General features: G+C 39.3%; 1 protein-coding gene across 1 annotated transcript; it reads left to right on the forward strand.

The window, feature by feature from the left end:
* The first annotated feature begins 878 nt into the window (after window positions 1–878).
* tnfrsf1b (tumor necrosis factor receptor superfamily, member 1B) lies at window positions 879–10,200 on the forward strand. The gene is made up of 8 exons (XM_028004105.1): window positions 879–1,209; window positions 3,402–3,507; window positions 7,074–7,199; window positions 7,312–7,470; window positions 7,603–7,803; window positions 7,906–7,995; window positions 8,159–8,217; window positions 9,437–10,200. Exons 1-8 carry the CDS (start codon window positions 1,159–1,161, stop codon window positions 9,959–9,961), a joined length of 1,317 nt encoding a protein of 438 aa, XP_027859906.1. The 5' UTR covers window positions 879–1,158; the 3' UTR covers window positions 9,962–10,200.
* Window positions 10,201–14,523: the final 4,323 nt, after the last annotated feature.

Below are 14,523 nucleotides of genomic sequence, written 5' to 3' on the forward strand. Positions count from 1 at the left end.
TTTGCAGCTGTGATATAATCTTTCCATTTTATAGCCTAAGAGGTAACAGGGTTAAATCCAAATGCAAGCCACACTTTCCAATTTTTTATTTAAAAAACAATAAAATAAAATCCATAATTTCTGTCCTTATTCACAATTACGATCTGGTTCATGTTGATCATGTCTATTATCCAACAAAATATCCTGAGATTTCCAATTTTATAGTAACAAAGGCCCAACAGTGTTGTTTGAGAGCCATTGTATTATAATAAAAAAAATGTCTTCATGGAGATAATTTTCCAGGTGTTAATTTTCCAGGAGTGATACAAATGTATTTATATATATTTTTTATTTAATTAATTTTATACATTTATTTATTTGTTGGGTTTGACATTTATGTCTTGATTGCAGAAAATAACTCTGTATGCCTTAATGTGACCTGGTGACCTGAACATGGTTCATGGGGGAGTGGCTGACATTTTTCAAGAGAGGTCGCTACTGGTTCCATGCTTAAAATGCATGCAAGATTATCAGCCACTTTGATATTGAAATCCAAATAAGTCATAATTTCTTCAGGCTGAGGAATCTAGTGATACACAGTGCAGTGTATGTTTTCCTCTTGCCAATACAAAAAGCGAGTATTAACTTGTCTCTGCTTGCGGAGACAAGTTAAATGACTTTAACTGATTTTATTCCCTGAAGCTGAACTTTGGACTTTTTTTGATGTCTTGACACAGTTGGCGAACACTTGGCTATTGAGGTATTTATCAATGCAATCTGTTCTAGCCAAACATTTTTAAGAAATGTTTTTCTGATCAGAATCAAATTCAGAAGCTTTAATTTCCAGGAAAAGACTCGGATGCTGCAGTTTTCCTGTAACCAGCTGCAGATTGCTGAGAGCACAATTTACTTCAAGGTGCCACACGTTTTCACCAGACCAAAACTTAGAAAAGCACACACATACAGTTGTCACTGTACTCTCGCTAACCTCATTATAGTTATTCGCATCAGTTCAGTGAATGTGGGTTAGTCTGACTGCTCGTTTCCTCCCTCCACATTCATCTTAGTGCAAGGAAATGCCTTGATGGTTTGAGCTCAGATGACCCGCCCTCGTGAGCAGCACACACACGCTGCCTGCTGCAAGCTCCGCTCCGCTCTGTAATTCACTCTGGAGAAGCGATGAAGGACATACTGGTACTACTGCTTCTGCTGACTCTCCGAACTATCAAGGTAAGCCCCATCGAGCTTTATAATGAGGGGATAAATGCAGGCTGTGCTGCCACAAGTTATTGAGCAAAAAAAGTTGGGTCAATGTCATTGGAAGTAATTCCAGCGTCAAAATAGAAGCTCAGATGTTTATGTTACACGTGTTTCTATAATCTAACCTAATCAATTGTCATAAAGATTTTATTTTTTCTTATTCTAAGTGTGACAAATTATTGTGGGAATATGTAAGCAGTAACTCAAGTAAGTATTTAGTTTCGGTTACTTGGAATGATGCTGTCTCAGACATCTAAAATGAAGCTGTTACTTTGTTTTAGTTTTTGTAGGCATGCAGCCATGAGGAAATAACTTTATTTTCTCTGATAAGCTATCAGTGTTTATTTATGCAGATGATGTTTCTCGTCAGTCCGTGGTCAAACAGTACAATTCCCTGTACTTACCAAAGAAAACCCGGGGCTTGTAGACTGACGCCTCTTGTTTCCTGTAATACCAGAAACTGCTGCTGCTGCTGCTGTCAGCATAATTCTGTCTTTTGCTTGTCATTGGCGCTGTGGTGAGACAGCTCTGTGTCAGGTGTGTGAAAAGTTACAGTGCCATGCTCCCTCTCACCTCGCCAAATAACGTTTTAGCTTATGCATCCGTGCAATTCCCGCAGAGCCTCCCCACAGAAAGGAATGCACCTCAGAAATTGAGACAATGGCTCCTTTTTTCTTGAGTTTGCAGCTCAGGCTTTCACTAGGACAGAAAAAGGTGGGCGCAGGTGTGGGTGCTCTGGTGCATCACGCTTCTATATTTAAAATATCAGAGCTACTCGGGGGCCACTTGATCCATTCCCCTAATTAGCAAATGACTAAATTCAGGCTGTTTTGACCAAGCAGTTGGCCAGGTTTACGGTTTACTGTGTCCTGATGAAGAATACACAGCTTCTTAAAATATATTTTGGGGGTTTCTGTGATGCACTACACAAAGTAAGGCATAGATTTTTGTGGTATCTTGAATACCACACAAAGTAAGGCATTCAAGATAAATATCTTGAACGTGTAGGCGCTCAGCCCCCTTTATTTCAAACCCTATAAATAAAAAACTGTGCAGTCTATTGCATTCATAAGGCATATAATTAGCAAACAGGAAAGTCTCGATATAAATATAGCTCTTATTCAAGAGCTATAGACTCTTGGTTTTTCTGGAGGAGTTGCAGAGATCCACAGCTCAAGTGCGAGAATCGGTTGGCAGGAAAACTATTAGATGTGTGATCTGGCCTTTAGAAAGTAATAATGGAAAAAATACATTACAGTTACTGTAGGAGAGACAGAATACGTTGGAAGAATATACTCTGAACAGATGAAAACAGAGGTTTTTGGCCTATATGCAGAATGCTCTGCACAGGGAAATGGACGTGGCACATCACCCAAAAAATTAAATTAAATCAGGGAAATATGGGAGATTTAGTTTTAGTTAGTCTTTTTTTCTTCTTTTTAGTAAAAAGGGATGGAAAAACTGATCATTTTTTATAGATGGAGCTGAATGCAGGAAAAATCCCAAAAGTAAACAGAAGCTTCAAAAGACCCAAGGTTCATTTTACATCATTTCTTCAGCCAGAACTACCATGTAAGGGCTTAGTGGTGGTAGTATCATGCTGTGGGGATGCTCTTTTGTTCTGCACAAACATGAAAACTGCTCAGAGCTGATGGGAAGAATAATATAGCGAAACATGGCAATCCTCGTAAAAGACGTCATGCTAAATGCTAACTATCAACACAACAGGCAGAGCTACAATCGGATGGTTTAAATCAAAGCATATTCTTATGTAAGAAAGGCCTAGTCAAAGTACAAAACTAAATCCAATTGAAAGTCTGTGGCAGACATTCTCATTTACTAACAATCTGAGTGAACCAAGAAGTGTTTTTCAAAGGACTTACACAGGATACAAATGCACCTCACGTTTGATTTTGTGAGATTTCTATTGCAAATTATTTTTTTAAAATATGTAATATTTTTTATCCACTTCACAAATATGTACTACTATGTGTCGGGCTATCAAAAAAGAACACTAGAGTCAGTGTTTTTAGCAGAAAAAATGTGATTTGAATTCTTCTAAGCATTGTAAGTCTGCTTCAAAGTGCACAAATGTTCTAAGATATAAAAAGAGTTTATTTGTTAAATAATAAGTTACACATTTTTATGTTTTCTTCCCACAGGTTTCCTCACTCCCATATCAGCCTGACTCCAATGGAAATTGTCGCAACCTGACAACAGAATACTTGCATGATGGTATTAACTTGTGCTGCAAGAAATGCCCCCCTGGTAAGTACTTTGCTTTTCACACAAAATAAAATACAGATGCAATCTGTGAAGTTCAGACACCTCACATAACTGTTAAAAAAAAAATTACGGTGTAACAGGCTGCGTGATGATGCACCTCTTGAAACCCAGTGGTGAAGGTTTGGGCGTGGAGGTGTGAGAGAAAATTTTAAAAACAAAAAAAAAATGCACCCACTGAATTTCAGAACAAGACCTACTAAGCAAAAGGGCTAAATTGAAGTGTTAAGCATATCTGGAAAAATTTTCTAATTTTGTATAAAGTATATGGTATAATGTAAAAAGCACCTCATTATCTGCTGAAGTGACATTTTCAAAAATAAATCAGATAAAATAAAACAAAAATAAAATTTCAGACAGAAATATTTATTCTTCCAGTTACGGTAACTTTACAACTTTAAGCAAATCATTTCTACAAGGTGCTTTCGCTTTCTAATGTTAAAATTCTATTTTTGGTGTTAAGTGCTATTAAAAATCCTGCATTGTGGTTTTATAGTAGCACAGCGGCTTTATGCATGATTGCTGATTGTTACCAACAAACTGAAAGGTTTCATATCGTTATGAAAAACTATCGCTCAGATGGAAACGACTTCATCACTTAATTTATTATCTGTAAATCTGAATTAAAGTCGATCTGAATGAACACATTCTTTGAATGGGTTAATTGCAATTAATGATGAGTCACAGAACAAAGTGTTCGCTGTTTATTGTAGTTTTTTTTCTCTATTCTAAAGAAACTACCAGGCACTGTGATGATCTCACAGTTTCCACTTCTGTTGGTTTTGAGAGCATTCAGTTTCAGAGCTGGAAGCATGAAGACAAACAGTAGCTGTAAAATTATCATTGTTATTGGAAATGGGGAGCCGTTTCATCTAAATGCATCTTTATCTTGAGGAAATGCAGAAAACCGACATTAATTTCCAGGGGATTTTTGATTTCTTTCTTTTTTACAAATTCTTTTGCAACCCAGAAATGAATGGCTTGTGAACAGCACTGCCTTTGATCTCTCTGGGAAAGGGCTTGTAGGTATGTAAATTTGATATTTAACAAAGATTGTTCACAATTGAGCTGCCTGTGAGATCACAGCCACACACTTCACTTCCTTCCACACTTTCGATGGGGATTCCACACACTGAAAGTTTTTTTTTTTCCCTCTTTATTTTTTAATTTATTTGTTCTTTAGAGTATTCGCCTGAAGGAACAGCAGTAGAGTTTGTGTGAAGTTTATCTTTGCTAACGACAAAACGGCGGTGTTAACAATGTTTTGGGTTGTGAGGAAGAAGAATCCAGTTTGACTTGGAGGCTTTTGCAACCACTGCGCCTGTTCAAGCTCTAACTCGATCCGTTGTTTCTTTTAATCTTATCTTTGCACCACAGAGTGAAGCTCACATCCTGATTCATTGTTCAGTGAGTTCGACTAACACGCAGCTTTTCCTGGACCGGTTTAGCTGATGTCTTATCATTTTGTTTTGGTAAATCAAGACTCTGCCCACATTTACATGACGAATGACTCACATTTTAAGCGTCTAATCATTGTGGTGATTTAAAACGTAGACTGTTTCATGTGTGAGTACAATATTGTGACAAGAATTTTTAATGTTGCAGCATTTATTTGCACACAGCGTTGCTAAGATTCTGCCTTTATTACTGGCGAGTCAGGCCGTTACAAAGACTCTTCTCTGGCTCATGCCAATGGATTTCTGTGGAGTAAAGTCCAACTGAAGTAACTTTTAATCCATCTAATAAAACCAAGGTTGTAAAATAAAGGCAATTGATCCTTAGAGGATCAATAAAAGGTATTGATGCCATCAATGGCTGGGATCTTTTGATTTTGTTGAGAAGCAACAAAATCAAAATTCAAGAGCAGATGAGCAACATATTTATTGAAAGAGTCTAGAAAAGGTTACAAAGCCACTCTTAAGGCTTTGGGTCTCAAGCACAGCACAGTGAAAACTGTTAAGTCACAAATAGAGAAAACATGAAAAATTGTTGAAGCTTCTCGGAAGTGGGCGGCCGACCAAAATTACTCCAAGATCGCACCAACAACTCATCCAGAAGGTCAATAAAGAACCAAGAGCAATATGTAAAACACTGCAGGCTTGATTAAGGGATAGAGATTCAGCAGTAATGATTTATAGACCATATCCACTGCTGACCAAAAGATCTTAAAGGACCGCCTCACATCGACAAAAGACATCGAGATGATCCCCAAGGTTTTTGGGAAAATGTTCTGAAGTTAAGACAAAAGAAGTTGGAAGGTGTGTGTGGTGGTAGGGTGAAAGTCTAAGGCTGCTTTGTTGTTTGAGAACCAGTACAGTACAGTAACTGATAAAACCAGTAAGTAGACATGAAGTGTGTACTTTTTTAGCAGTGGTAAAAAAAAAAAAGAAAAATCATGGAAAGGCACATTTTTCCACTATGGCTGAAAATGTTCTCTAGCTGCTTGCTAGTCTTCAAGCTTCTAAAAGTTCTTTAATGTTAGGTTTTATTAAGTGACTGAGGACTAAAATCTGCTAAGCATAGAACCGATGCAGCGCGGCAACAAAATGAAACAATGACCTCGTTTACAAGTACTAGGAAGAGATAATGAGCAGCATTTAAGACAAGCTTCAAGAGATATAATGAATCAAAATCATAGAAGAATTAAAAAAAGGAGGAAAGTCTGAGTTGAAGCAAACTTGGCTATGTATAAATGAGCTCAGCTGCCTGTTCAGTTTAAAATGACACAGATTTATCTTTTATTCAGGATCATAACTTTTAGTTTGCTGATTTAAGTACAGTAGTTCCCATCGTTCTTTTCTACAGGCATCTACACGATCATAAAAAAGTAGAACAGTTTTGTTTTAAGATAGATTGAAGGAGCAGAACGTCGAGTGCAGAAAGAACAATCCCCAGTACTGAACCCTGGGGAACTCCAGCAGTCGATGGCAGTGAAATTAAGGTGTCACTGAGGCTGACTCTAAATCCAGGCTACAAACGAGGTCACGGTTGTCTTTTGTTTAAAATAATACCCTATTACTCTGAAATTGCTCCATCAAACATCCAAATGTTTTTGCGTCTTAGCGATGCTAAGCTATAATTTTCTGTTTAAATCTGTTAGTAGTTATTTCTAAAGTTTATCCAACAGCTCTAGTAACTAAAGTTCTCTTTGCTTTTTGTGCTGTTAAGCCCATCTCTAACTCCTCTTTGATTATTGTTTTTCAAAGTCAGTCAGACTCATTCAATGTTTTTAATTATGTTTTTACTTTGAAGATGGTGCTTTACCACATAATTTCGAAGTGTTAAAATGAATACATTGGGAGGTATTAATCCCACTTTAGTGTGTTTGGTAATCTCATTTGTTGTTTTGTTTGCTTAATCCCTGCTGCCCTCCATAACGGAGGGCATCTTTTCCACATCAGGTTTCTGACACCACTCTGTTTCTAGTTGCCATTATAAATCTATTTATAGGAGCCAAATTCAACCTGCTGACTTTGTTCATTCAAGCAAAATTTCTTTCCTATATATGTTGTTTAATTGTCTGTTCAGTAACTAAATGAATGTTTTCACAGGGCAACGACTGAGGCGAGAGTGCTCTAGAAACTCCGACTCAGAATGTGAACCATGTGGATCAGACCAGTACATCGAGACCTGGAACTACACCCCAAACTGCTTGTCCTGCACCAAGTGCAAAGAGAGTCAGTAGATGTGTTGTGAATCTATGTTGCAATAATACCTGATTCACTCATCCGTTCCATAGTTTTACTTCCTACTAATGGTTTATGTTTACTCTCTTTCATGCTGAACCAGAAAAAGGTCTTGTGAATCACCAGGACTGCACCTCAACCAGAAACGCCAAGTGTGTTTGCAAATCTGGGATGTTCTGTGAGATGGGGTTTAATAATCCATTCTGCACAGACTGTAGGCAGTATAGAGTTTGCAGACCTGGATTTAGAGTTTCTGTGCCAGGTAAATTTAATCTCTTAAAAAACACTTAATAAACATCTATAGATTTAATAAATAATTACGCTAAAGTAGGTAATTATTTTTATTTTCTATGAGAGGCTCTGATCTTGTGAAATGTTTGTGTGTTCATGTCAGGCACGCTGAACTCTGATGTGAAGTGTGAGAAATGCCCCACCAATCCCTGTCCGCTTCGTACAACAGTACAAACGGTAACGACTACAGTTACAGTAAACGCCACAACGCCACGAGGCCCGCAGCAGATGACGCAGCCTGTCAGGTCTCACCTAACCCTGGAACCCAAAGGCCCTAAACCAGAACAACCCATCAGTGAAATGGGTACAAGTTTCATAAGCTCACTGTACTGCCTGATCAGTGTTTCGGTCTGCCTGTTTCTCATGTCTGATCTTAACTTGCATCTGTGTCCCACTTTCTGCTTAGTTGCGGTCATTGCTGGTGCCTCTGGATTCCTTTTGTTTCTTATCATCGTCTTCCTCCTGCTGATACTTTGCAAACGAAAGAAAACTAGAGGTAACATCACCCATACCAGTCTTGATGATAGACGGTAGACTTTAACCCAAATTACTGAATAAAAATAGTCACTATTATTTAATTCTTTAACTGAATCTGTTGTGGTCATAATCACACTTGAGCCCATGCCTCATTGAATGTCTTTTCTTTCCTGTTTTTCCAGATTCTGGACACTTGTCACCTAAGGTAGATGCAAATGGAAACTGTGAGGCAGCAGAACAGGTGAGTTTTGTCTCTGTACATTCCCAGCATGCCTTTCTTTCAATATAAAGAAAGGCATGCTGGGAATGCACGCTGCAACCTGCAGATCTTTGGACCTTCAACAATGGCTCTTAATAACTTTGTCTGAAGATGATGAAAAAACAACTAATACTTTTAAATATGGATATAAAAACAAGTGCAGCTTTTTCTTTGAATAATGTAATTGAATTTCCACAACAAAATGACACTAAAAGTATCAATTCTTATATCTAATGATCTTGTCATTAAGTTGAAAACATGTGCTTTTCTATTCCAGTATCAACATCCCGTGTAAAATTTACATTCCTCTCTTTAAAACCTCTGAATAAAAATAAAACAGTGGTTCTTTGAAAATAATAAATTTCCTATAGTACAGGGGTCTGCAACCTTTACCAGTCCAGCTAAATAAAACTCATTTAGAGCCACAAATGTAAACATTTTTTTTACTTTTGGCATAAATCTACTTTAGGAAATTTGTTGTTTTAAAGAACCACAATTTTATTTTTATTTTTGTAGGTTTAAAAATACAGAAAAACAAAACCTGTAAAAAAAAAAAAAAATAGCAAAAGAAAAACATTTTGTTTTCATGACAAGATAATTAAATATAAGAATGCTGTTGATACTTTTAGTGTCATTTTAGTGTAATTCAATTCAATTATATAAAGAAAAAACTGTAAAACTGCTAAAAGCTGCATTTATTGTTATATCTATATTTAGAAGGTTTTTTTTGGCTATGTGTGAGTGGTGACTAAACTGATTTAGTTCCTCCTTCACCCTTGTGGTCAGTGGCTTACATAAATGAGACTATGTGTCACATAAAATTTATAACATAAGACTCATTGTTTCTTAATTAAATGTTTTCTAGACAATCTGATGAACATAACGTTATCATTTCTTAAGAATTCAACATGTGATTGTTTTTTTTTCACCAATGAGTAAATGATTGGATTGGATAAATTATTCAAGTGTGAGGTTATATTACTGTAAAAGTAACACTTTTTAGACATATTTATCAGAAGGGAAAAGATTTGAAAGGAGAAGAATTGTTTTTTTTTTTTTGTTCAAACTGTAGAAGATAGAAAAGCTAGACTTCATGTATGTTTTTAATCTAACTCAAAAATCAAATTAGCCTCAAGTTAGCTGCATGCGTCATGCTTGTGACGATATAAAAACACTGACTCTTGATTTGTTTCGTCACTAGAATGGTCACAGCAACTTCTCTCAGATGATTTCATACAAACTTACCTCACCGGAGCAAATGTGTCTGCTGGAGAAAGGGGAAGTCACCAGTGACCAAAGTGTGAGCAGCAGCGATACCGAAACTTCAACCAGGGCAGATGGTTCCAGCAGCCATGAGTCCCTCAGGCCTCTACAACCAAATTTAGGCCTTGACAATGCAGCGTCTCTCCTGTCGGAGCCCATGACCTTACAGTCCTTCACGGACCCCGCCGCTCCTCAACGCAGCATCAGCACACAGAGCTCCTCTCAGCCCACCAGCCCGCAGATTGTCAGCCCCGTAACGAACAGTCCCCACGTCAACGTCAACATCACTTTGCATATAGGAAATGGTTCCTGTGGGACGCCATCTTTTCAGCCGACAGACTTTAACCAAGTGGAGCATCAACTTCCCTTTGGACAGGAAGAGGAGTCCGTCAGCTCTCCTCAGCAAGAGGCAGGCAAACTGTCGTTTATGTCAGTCGAGGAGAGCCCCAGCTATTGCACATGAAAACTCTTGTCCCTTCTGAACATTTTTTTAACATTACTTTAAAAAGCTTTGACTGAAAGAATGTGCAGCAAAAACCCAGTGCTTTGTTTTGTCGTCAGCTGTTACTTTATGGGTATGTGTATATATTGTTTGTTGTTGTACATAAATGTTCTAAATATAGATTTATTGAACTTTTTTTTTTTTTTTACATATATTTCTGATTTGCGCAGTGGACATAAAATAAAAGGGCATTCAAGTGAGCTTTCAGAGGTCTTACGTATTTCTCGCCTAGCATGTTTGGAGTTTATTTATTTATTTATGACCCGGCATAAAAGAATGAAACCAGAAAGAAGAGTTTGTGATGAAACATGGTTGAAATCTTTCCAGCTCTTTATATTTTTCAGTATTTTAGGCTAGAAGATGCCAAACAGAAAACAGAGCAGAAGAAATAACGTTTATGCTGATTCTCACTTTATCCCTTGTAAAACTCAGCATTAAGATTGCCAAGTTACTGTTCAGATTTACAGTAATTTGAAAATCAATGCTCCATCCAATCTCACTGAGCTTCAACTTCAGTTATGCAAAGAAGTAGCGATACTTTCCAGTCTCTACATGTGCAAATGCTAGTAGAAACACACCCAAAAGCATCCAAAAAAAATACATATTTTTCTGCCTCTTGAGAGTTATGCACATTTGTGTTGGTTTTATCAGATTTAATCCCAATAAAATATATTGAAGTTTGTGGTTGTAACATGAAGCAATGTGAACATTTGCAAATGGTATGAATAATTTTGCCAAGTGCAATACTTTGAATACATTTTCACACATATAGCATAATATGTGTAAAGAATGTTCGAATATCATCACACCAAAATTGAGCAATTTTAGAACAATTATATTTCAAACAGTATAATTTTCAATAACATATTTTGTAAAAAAAAAAAAAAATTAATATTTGAACTTAATATGGTATTCTTCTTTCCTTAAACAGTGTTTCCCACTGTTATTAGGCACACTGGTCCTCAAGCCACACTGCGCTGCATGTTTTAGGTATTTCCTTGCTTCAGTCCAGCTGATTTCAATTGATGACTGATTAACAGGCGTTTGTTGAACTGCAATCAGTTGAATCAGGCACATTAAAGCAGAGAAACCTCTAAAACATGTCGGACAGTGTGCCTTGAGGACCAGGGTTGGGAAACACTGCCTTAAAACATAAATTATCTTTAACTATGTGTCTAAAAAGCGCCCCATAATTAAAGGCATAATAAAAATTATTTAAAAATTAATAATTACAAATTGAAATCAATTAAATAAATTAATGTAGCTGTAATTATTTGTTTAGGACTTAAAATAGCTAAAATAATATGACATATGTTTAGTTTCCACTTAAAGTGCTGTGTGTATTAACCAATGAAGTATTGCAATTTTGATGAAAATTAGTTCATGAAAGCAGTTTATAGTTAAATAGAAAATATAACATGAGTCTTTTTTTTAACTTAATTATTAATTTGGGTATTTATTTATAGAAATATTATTTTTTTCGAAATTGTTAAATGTATTTATGACAGTTTCCTATAAAAATACTTAATATCGACTCTAATCTCTTCCAGCCATATTTAAAGCGTCTTAAATATTGTCATTGTGGATTACAACTCCAACCCGGAGGCGGCCGTGATTGTGGCGGGGGACTTTAATCACGTGGAACTGAAGGCTGTGTTTCCCAAATTCCACAAATCCATAAACTTTCCCACCAGAGACAATAACATTTTGGACCAGGTCTACTGCAATATCCCCGGAGCCTACAAGGCTGTAGCAGCTCCACATCTGGGCATGTCTGACCACATCTCAGTGGAGCTGATTCCTGTCTACAAGCCTCTGGCCTGCAGAACTAAGCCGACCACCAGAATAGTTCAGGTCTGGACTGAGGAGGCCTCCTCTGCACTTCAGGACTGCTTTGAGCATACAGACTGGAGTGTGTTCAGGGACGGCGCAGACTTGGAGGAATACTCATCGTCCGTTCTGTCCTATGTTCAGTTCTGCACCGACGCTGTCCTCCCTGTTAAGACCATAAAAGTGTTTCCAAACCAGAAACCATGGCTGGACAGCACAGTACGGGCCCTGCTGAAAGCCCGGGATGCTGCCTACAGGTCTGGAGACAGGTTGGCTTATAGCAGGGCCCGGTCGGAACTGAAAAAAGGTATTAAGCAGGCCAAGCTCCAGTACAAACAGCAGATTGAGGAACATTTCATCAACAACAACCCCCGAAGCATGTGGAGAGGCATTAGAACCATGACGGACTACAAACACAGCACTCAGCTGACCAGCCGCGACCCCACCCTGCCTGACACCTTAAACAGTTTCTTTGCCCGCTTTGACACGGCGGGCAGCAGAGAAGCCGTACATCTACCCCATCTGGAAGAGCAGCACCAGCCCCTCGTCTTACAGAAGCATCAGGTGACGTCCACCCTGAGGAGGATCAACACCCACAAAGCTCCAGGACCGGACAAGGTGTCAGGCCAGACGCTGAAAACCTGCGCCGACCAGCTGGCAGGAGTGTTTCTGGACATTTTCAATCTGTCCCTGCAGCTCGCCATGGTTCCTGAGTGCCTCAAGTCTTCCACCATCATCCCTGTACCGAAGAAGATGTCCATCACCAGCCTGAACGATTACCGGCCCGTCGCTCTGACCCCGGTGATCATGAAGTGCTTTGAGAGGATTCTTCTGAGGTACATCAGAGACTTCATCCCCACAAACCTGGACAGCCTTCAGTTCGCCTACAGAGCGAACCGGTCAACAGAGGATGCTGTCTCCATCACTCTGCACACAGCCCTGACCCATCTGCAGCATCCCAACACCTACGTCAGGATGCTATTTGTAGACTTCAGCTCAGCATTTAATACCGTCATCCCAGACAAGCTGGTGCTGAAGCTACTCGAGGTGGGGCTGCCCGTTTCACTGTGCCACTGGATCAGAGACTTCCTCACCAACAGGCCTCAGGTGGTGAGAATAAGTGGCTCAACATCGTCCCCACTGGTCCTCAACACAGGCACGCCGCAGGGCTGTGTGCTCAGCCCAGCTCTCTTCACCCTGTTTACACACGACTGCGTGGCCATCCACCCCACCAACACAGTCGTGAAGTACGCGGACGACACAACAGTAGTGGGTCTCATTTCAGACAACAACGAGACCCACTACAGAGAGGAGATTCTGCAGCTCACTCAGTGGTGTTCAGCCAACAACTTGGTGCTGAACACAGGGAAGACCAAGGAGGTCATTGTGGATTACAGAAGGTCCAGGAGGTCGGCTCACACTCCCCTTCTCATAGATGGAGAAGTGGTGGAACGTGTGGACAACATCAAGTTCCTGGGCCTCCACATCACTTCTGACCTCTCCTGGAACACAAACACCTCCCACCTGGTGAAGAAAGCACAACAAAGGCTCTTCTTCCTCAGGAAACTGAGACGGGCTGGACTTTCCTCACGGCTGCTCGTGAACTTTTACAGGGCGACGATCGAGAGCATCCTCTGCCTCAACATGACTGTGTGGTATGGTAGCTGCACAGCATTGGAGAGGAAACAACTGACACGGGTGGTGAGAACAGCACAAGGCATTGTGGGATGCCCCCTCCCAGACCTGGACTCCATTTACACAGACCGGGTCAAGAAGAGAGCTGGATCCATAGCGATGGATTCCAGCCACCCGGGCCACAGACTGTTTGTGCCGCTGCCATCAGGCAAGCGGTACAGGAATATACGGACTACAACAAATAGACTGAGAAACAGTTTCTTCCCCACAGCCGTCAGAGCCATTACTCCCTGCCGCCCCCCCCCCTCCCACACATATCATAACCTCGCAGTCACACATACATATCCCCCACCCCCACACAGCCATATTGTTCTGCACTTTGCACTGTCACATTATCTGTACTTTGCCATAATTGGACCTGCTGCTACTTCTTTGGTGTGGTTGAGTGCCTTTAGTTAATTTAGTTGTATATATTGTTATTATTATTATTGTGTGTTTGCTTATTTATACTGTATATATTTGACCTTTTGCACGGGAGCTGCAATGGAAATTTCGTTGAATTCTGTTCAATGACAATAAATGCTATCTATCTATCTATCTATCTTAACTGAATTGAATGTGATTTCTACGGACACTGCCGACACCTGCTGGTGGAAGAGGAGCACTGCAGCCACTGATCAAGTATTCCTCATTCGATTCATGAAAACGCTTTTACGGAGCCGTGACAATCTCTTTAATTATGTCGACTAAAATGTAATTCAGACCATTTAATGAATTGTTTCGGTTTTTCTTTGTGTGTTTTGCTGTTTCTTCTCATAGAGGTAAACTGCTAACAGCGGGTGAACAGGAGAAAGGAATTGTGGGTCACTTCATTTTAGAAATCGGGGGTCAACGGTTAAATTTTAACCGCTCTATCAAACGGTCTAAATGATTTTGATTCCTTTAAAATGACGGTGGTCATCTGAATATTTCGGGTTGTTTTATTGTAGCTTGAATGACGTTAACAGTGGAAACATAATAATGTTTAATCCCCTCTGAACACCCCTCTGTGTGTGGGG

Source organism: Xiphophorus couchianus, chromosome 20 (assembly GCF_001444195.1).
Source record: "Xiphophorus couchianus chromosome 20, X_couchianus-1.0, whole genome shotgun sequence".
NCBI classification, from domain to species: domain Eukaryota; kingdom Metazoa; phylum Chordata; class Actinopteri; order Cyprinodontiformes; family Poeciliidae; genus Xiphophorus; species Xiphophorus couchianus.

Coding starts and splice junctions, on each gene's coding strand:
- tnfrsf1b (XM_028004105.1), top strand. CDS start 1,159: ATGAAGGACATACTGGTACTACTGCTTCTGCTGACTCTCCGAACTATC. Junction 1,210..3,401: donor TGACTCTCCGAACTATCAAG/GTAAGCCCCATC, acceptor TTCTTCCCACAG/GTTTCCTCACTCCCATATCA. Junction 7,804..7,905: donor ACAACCCATCAGTGAAATGG/GTACAAGTTTCA, acceptor CTTTCTGCTTAG/TTGCGGTCATTGCTGGTGCC.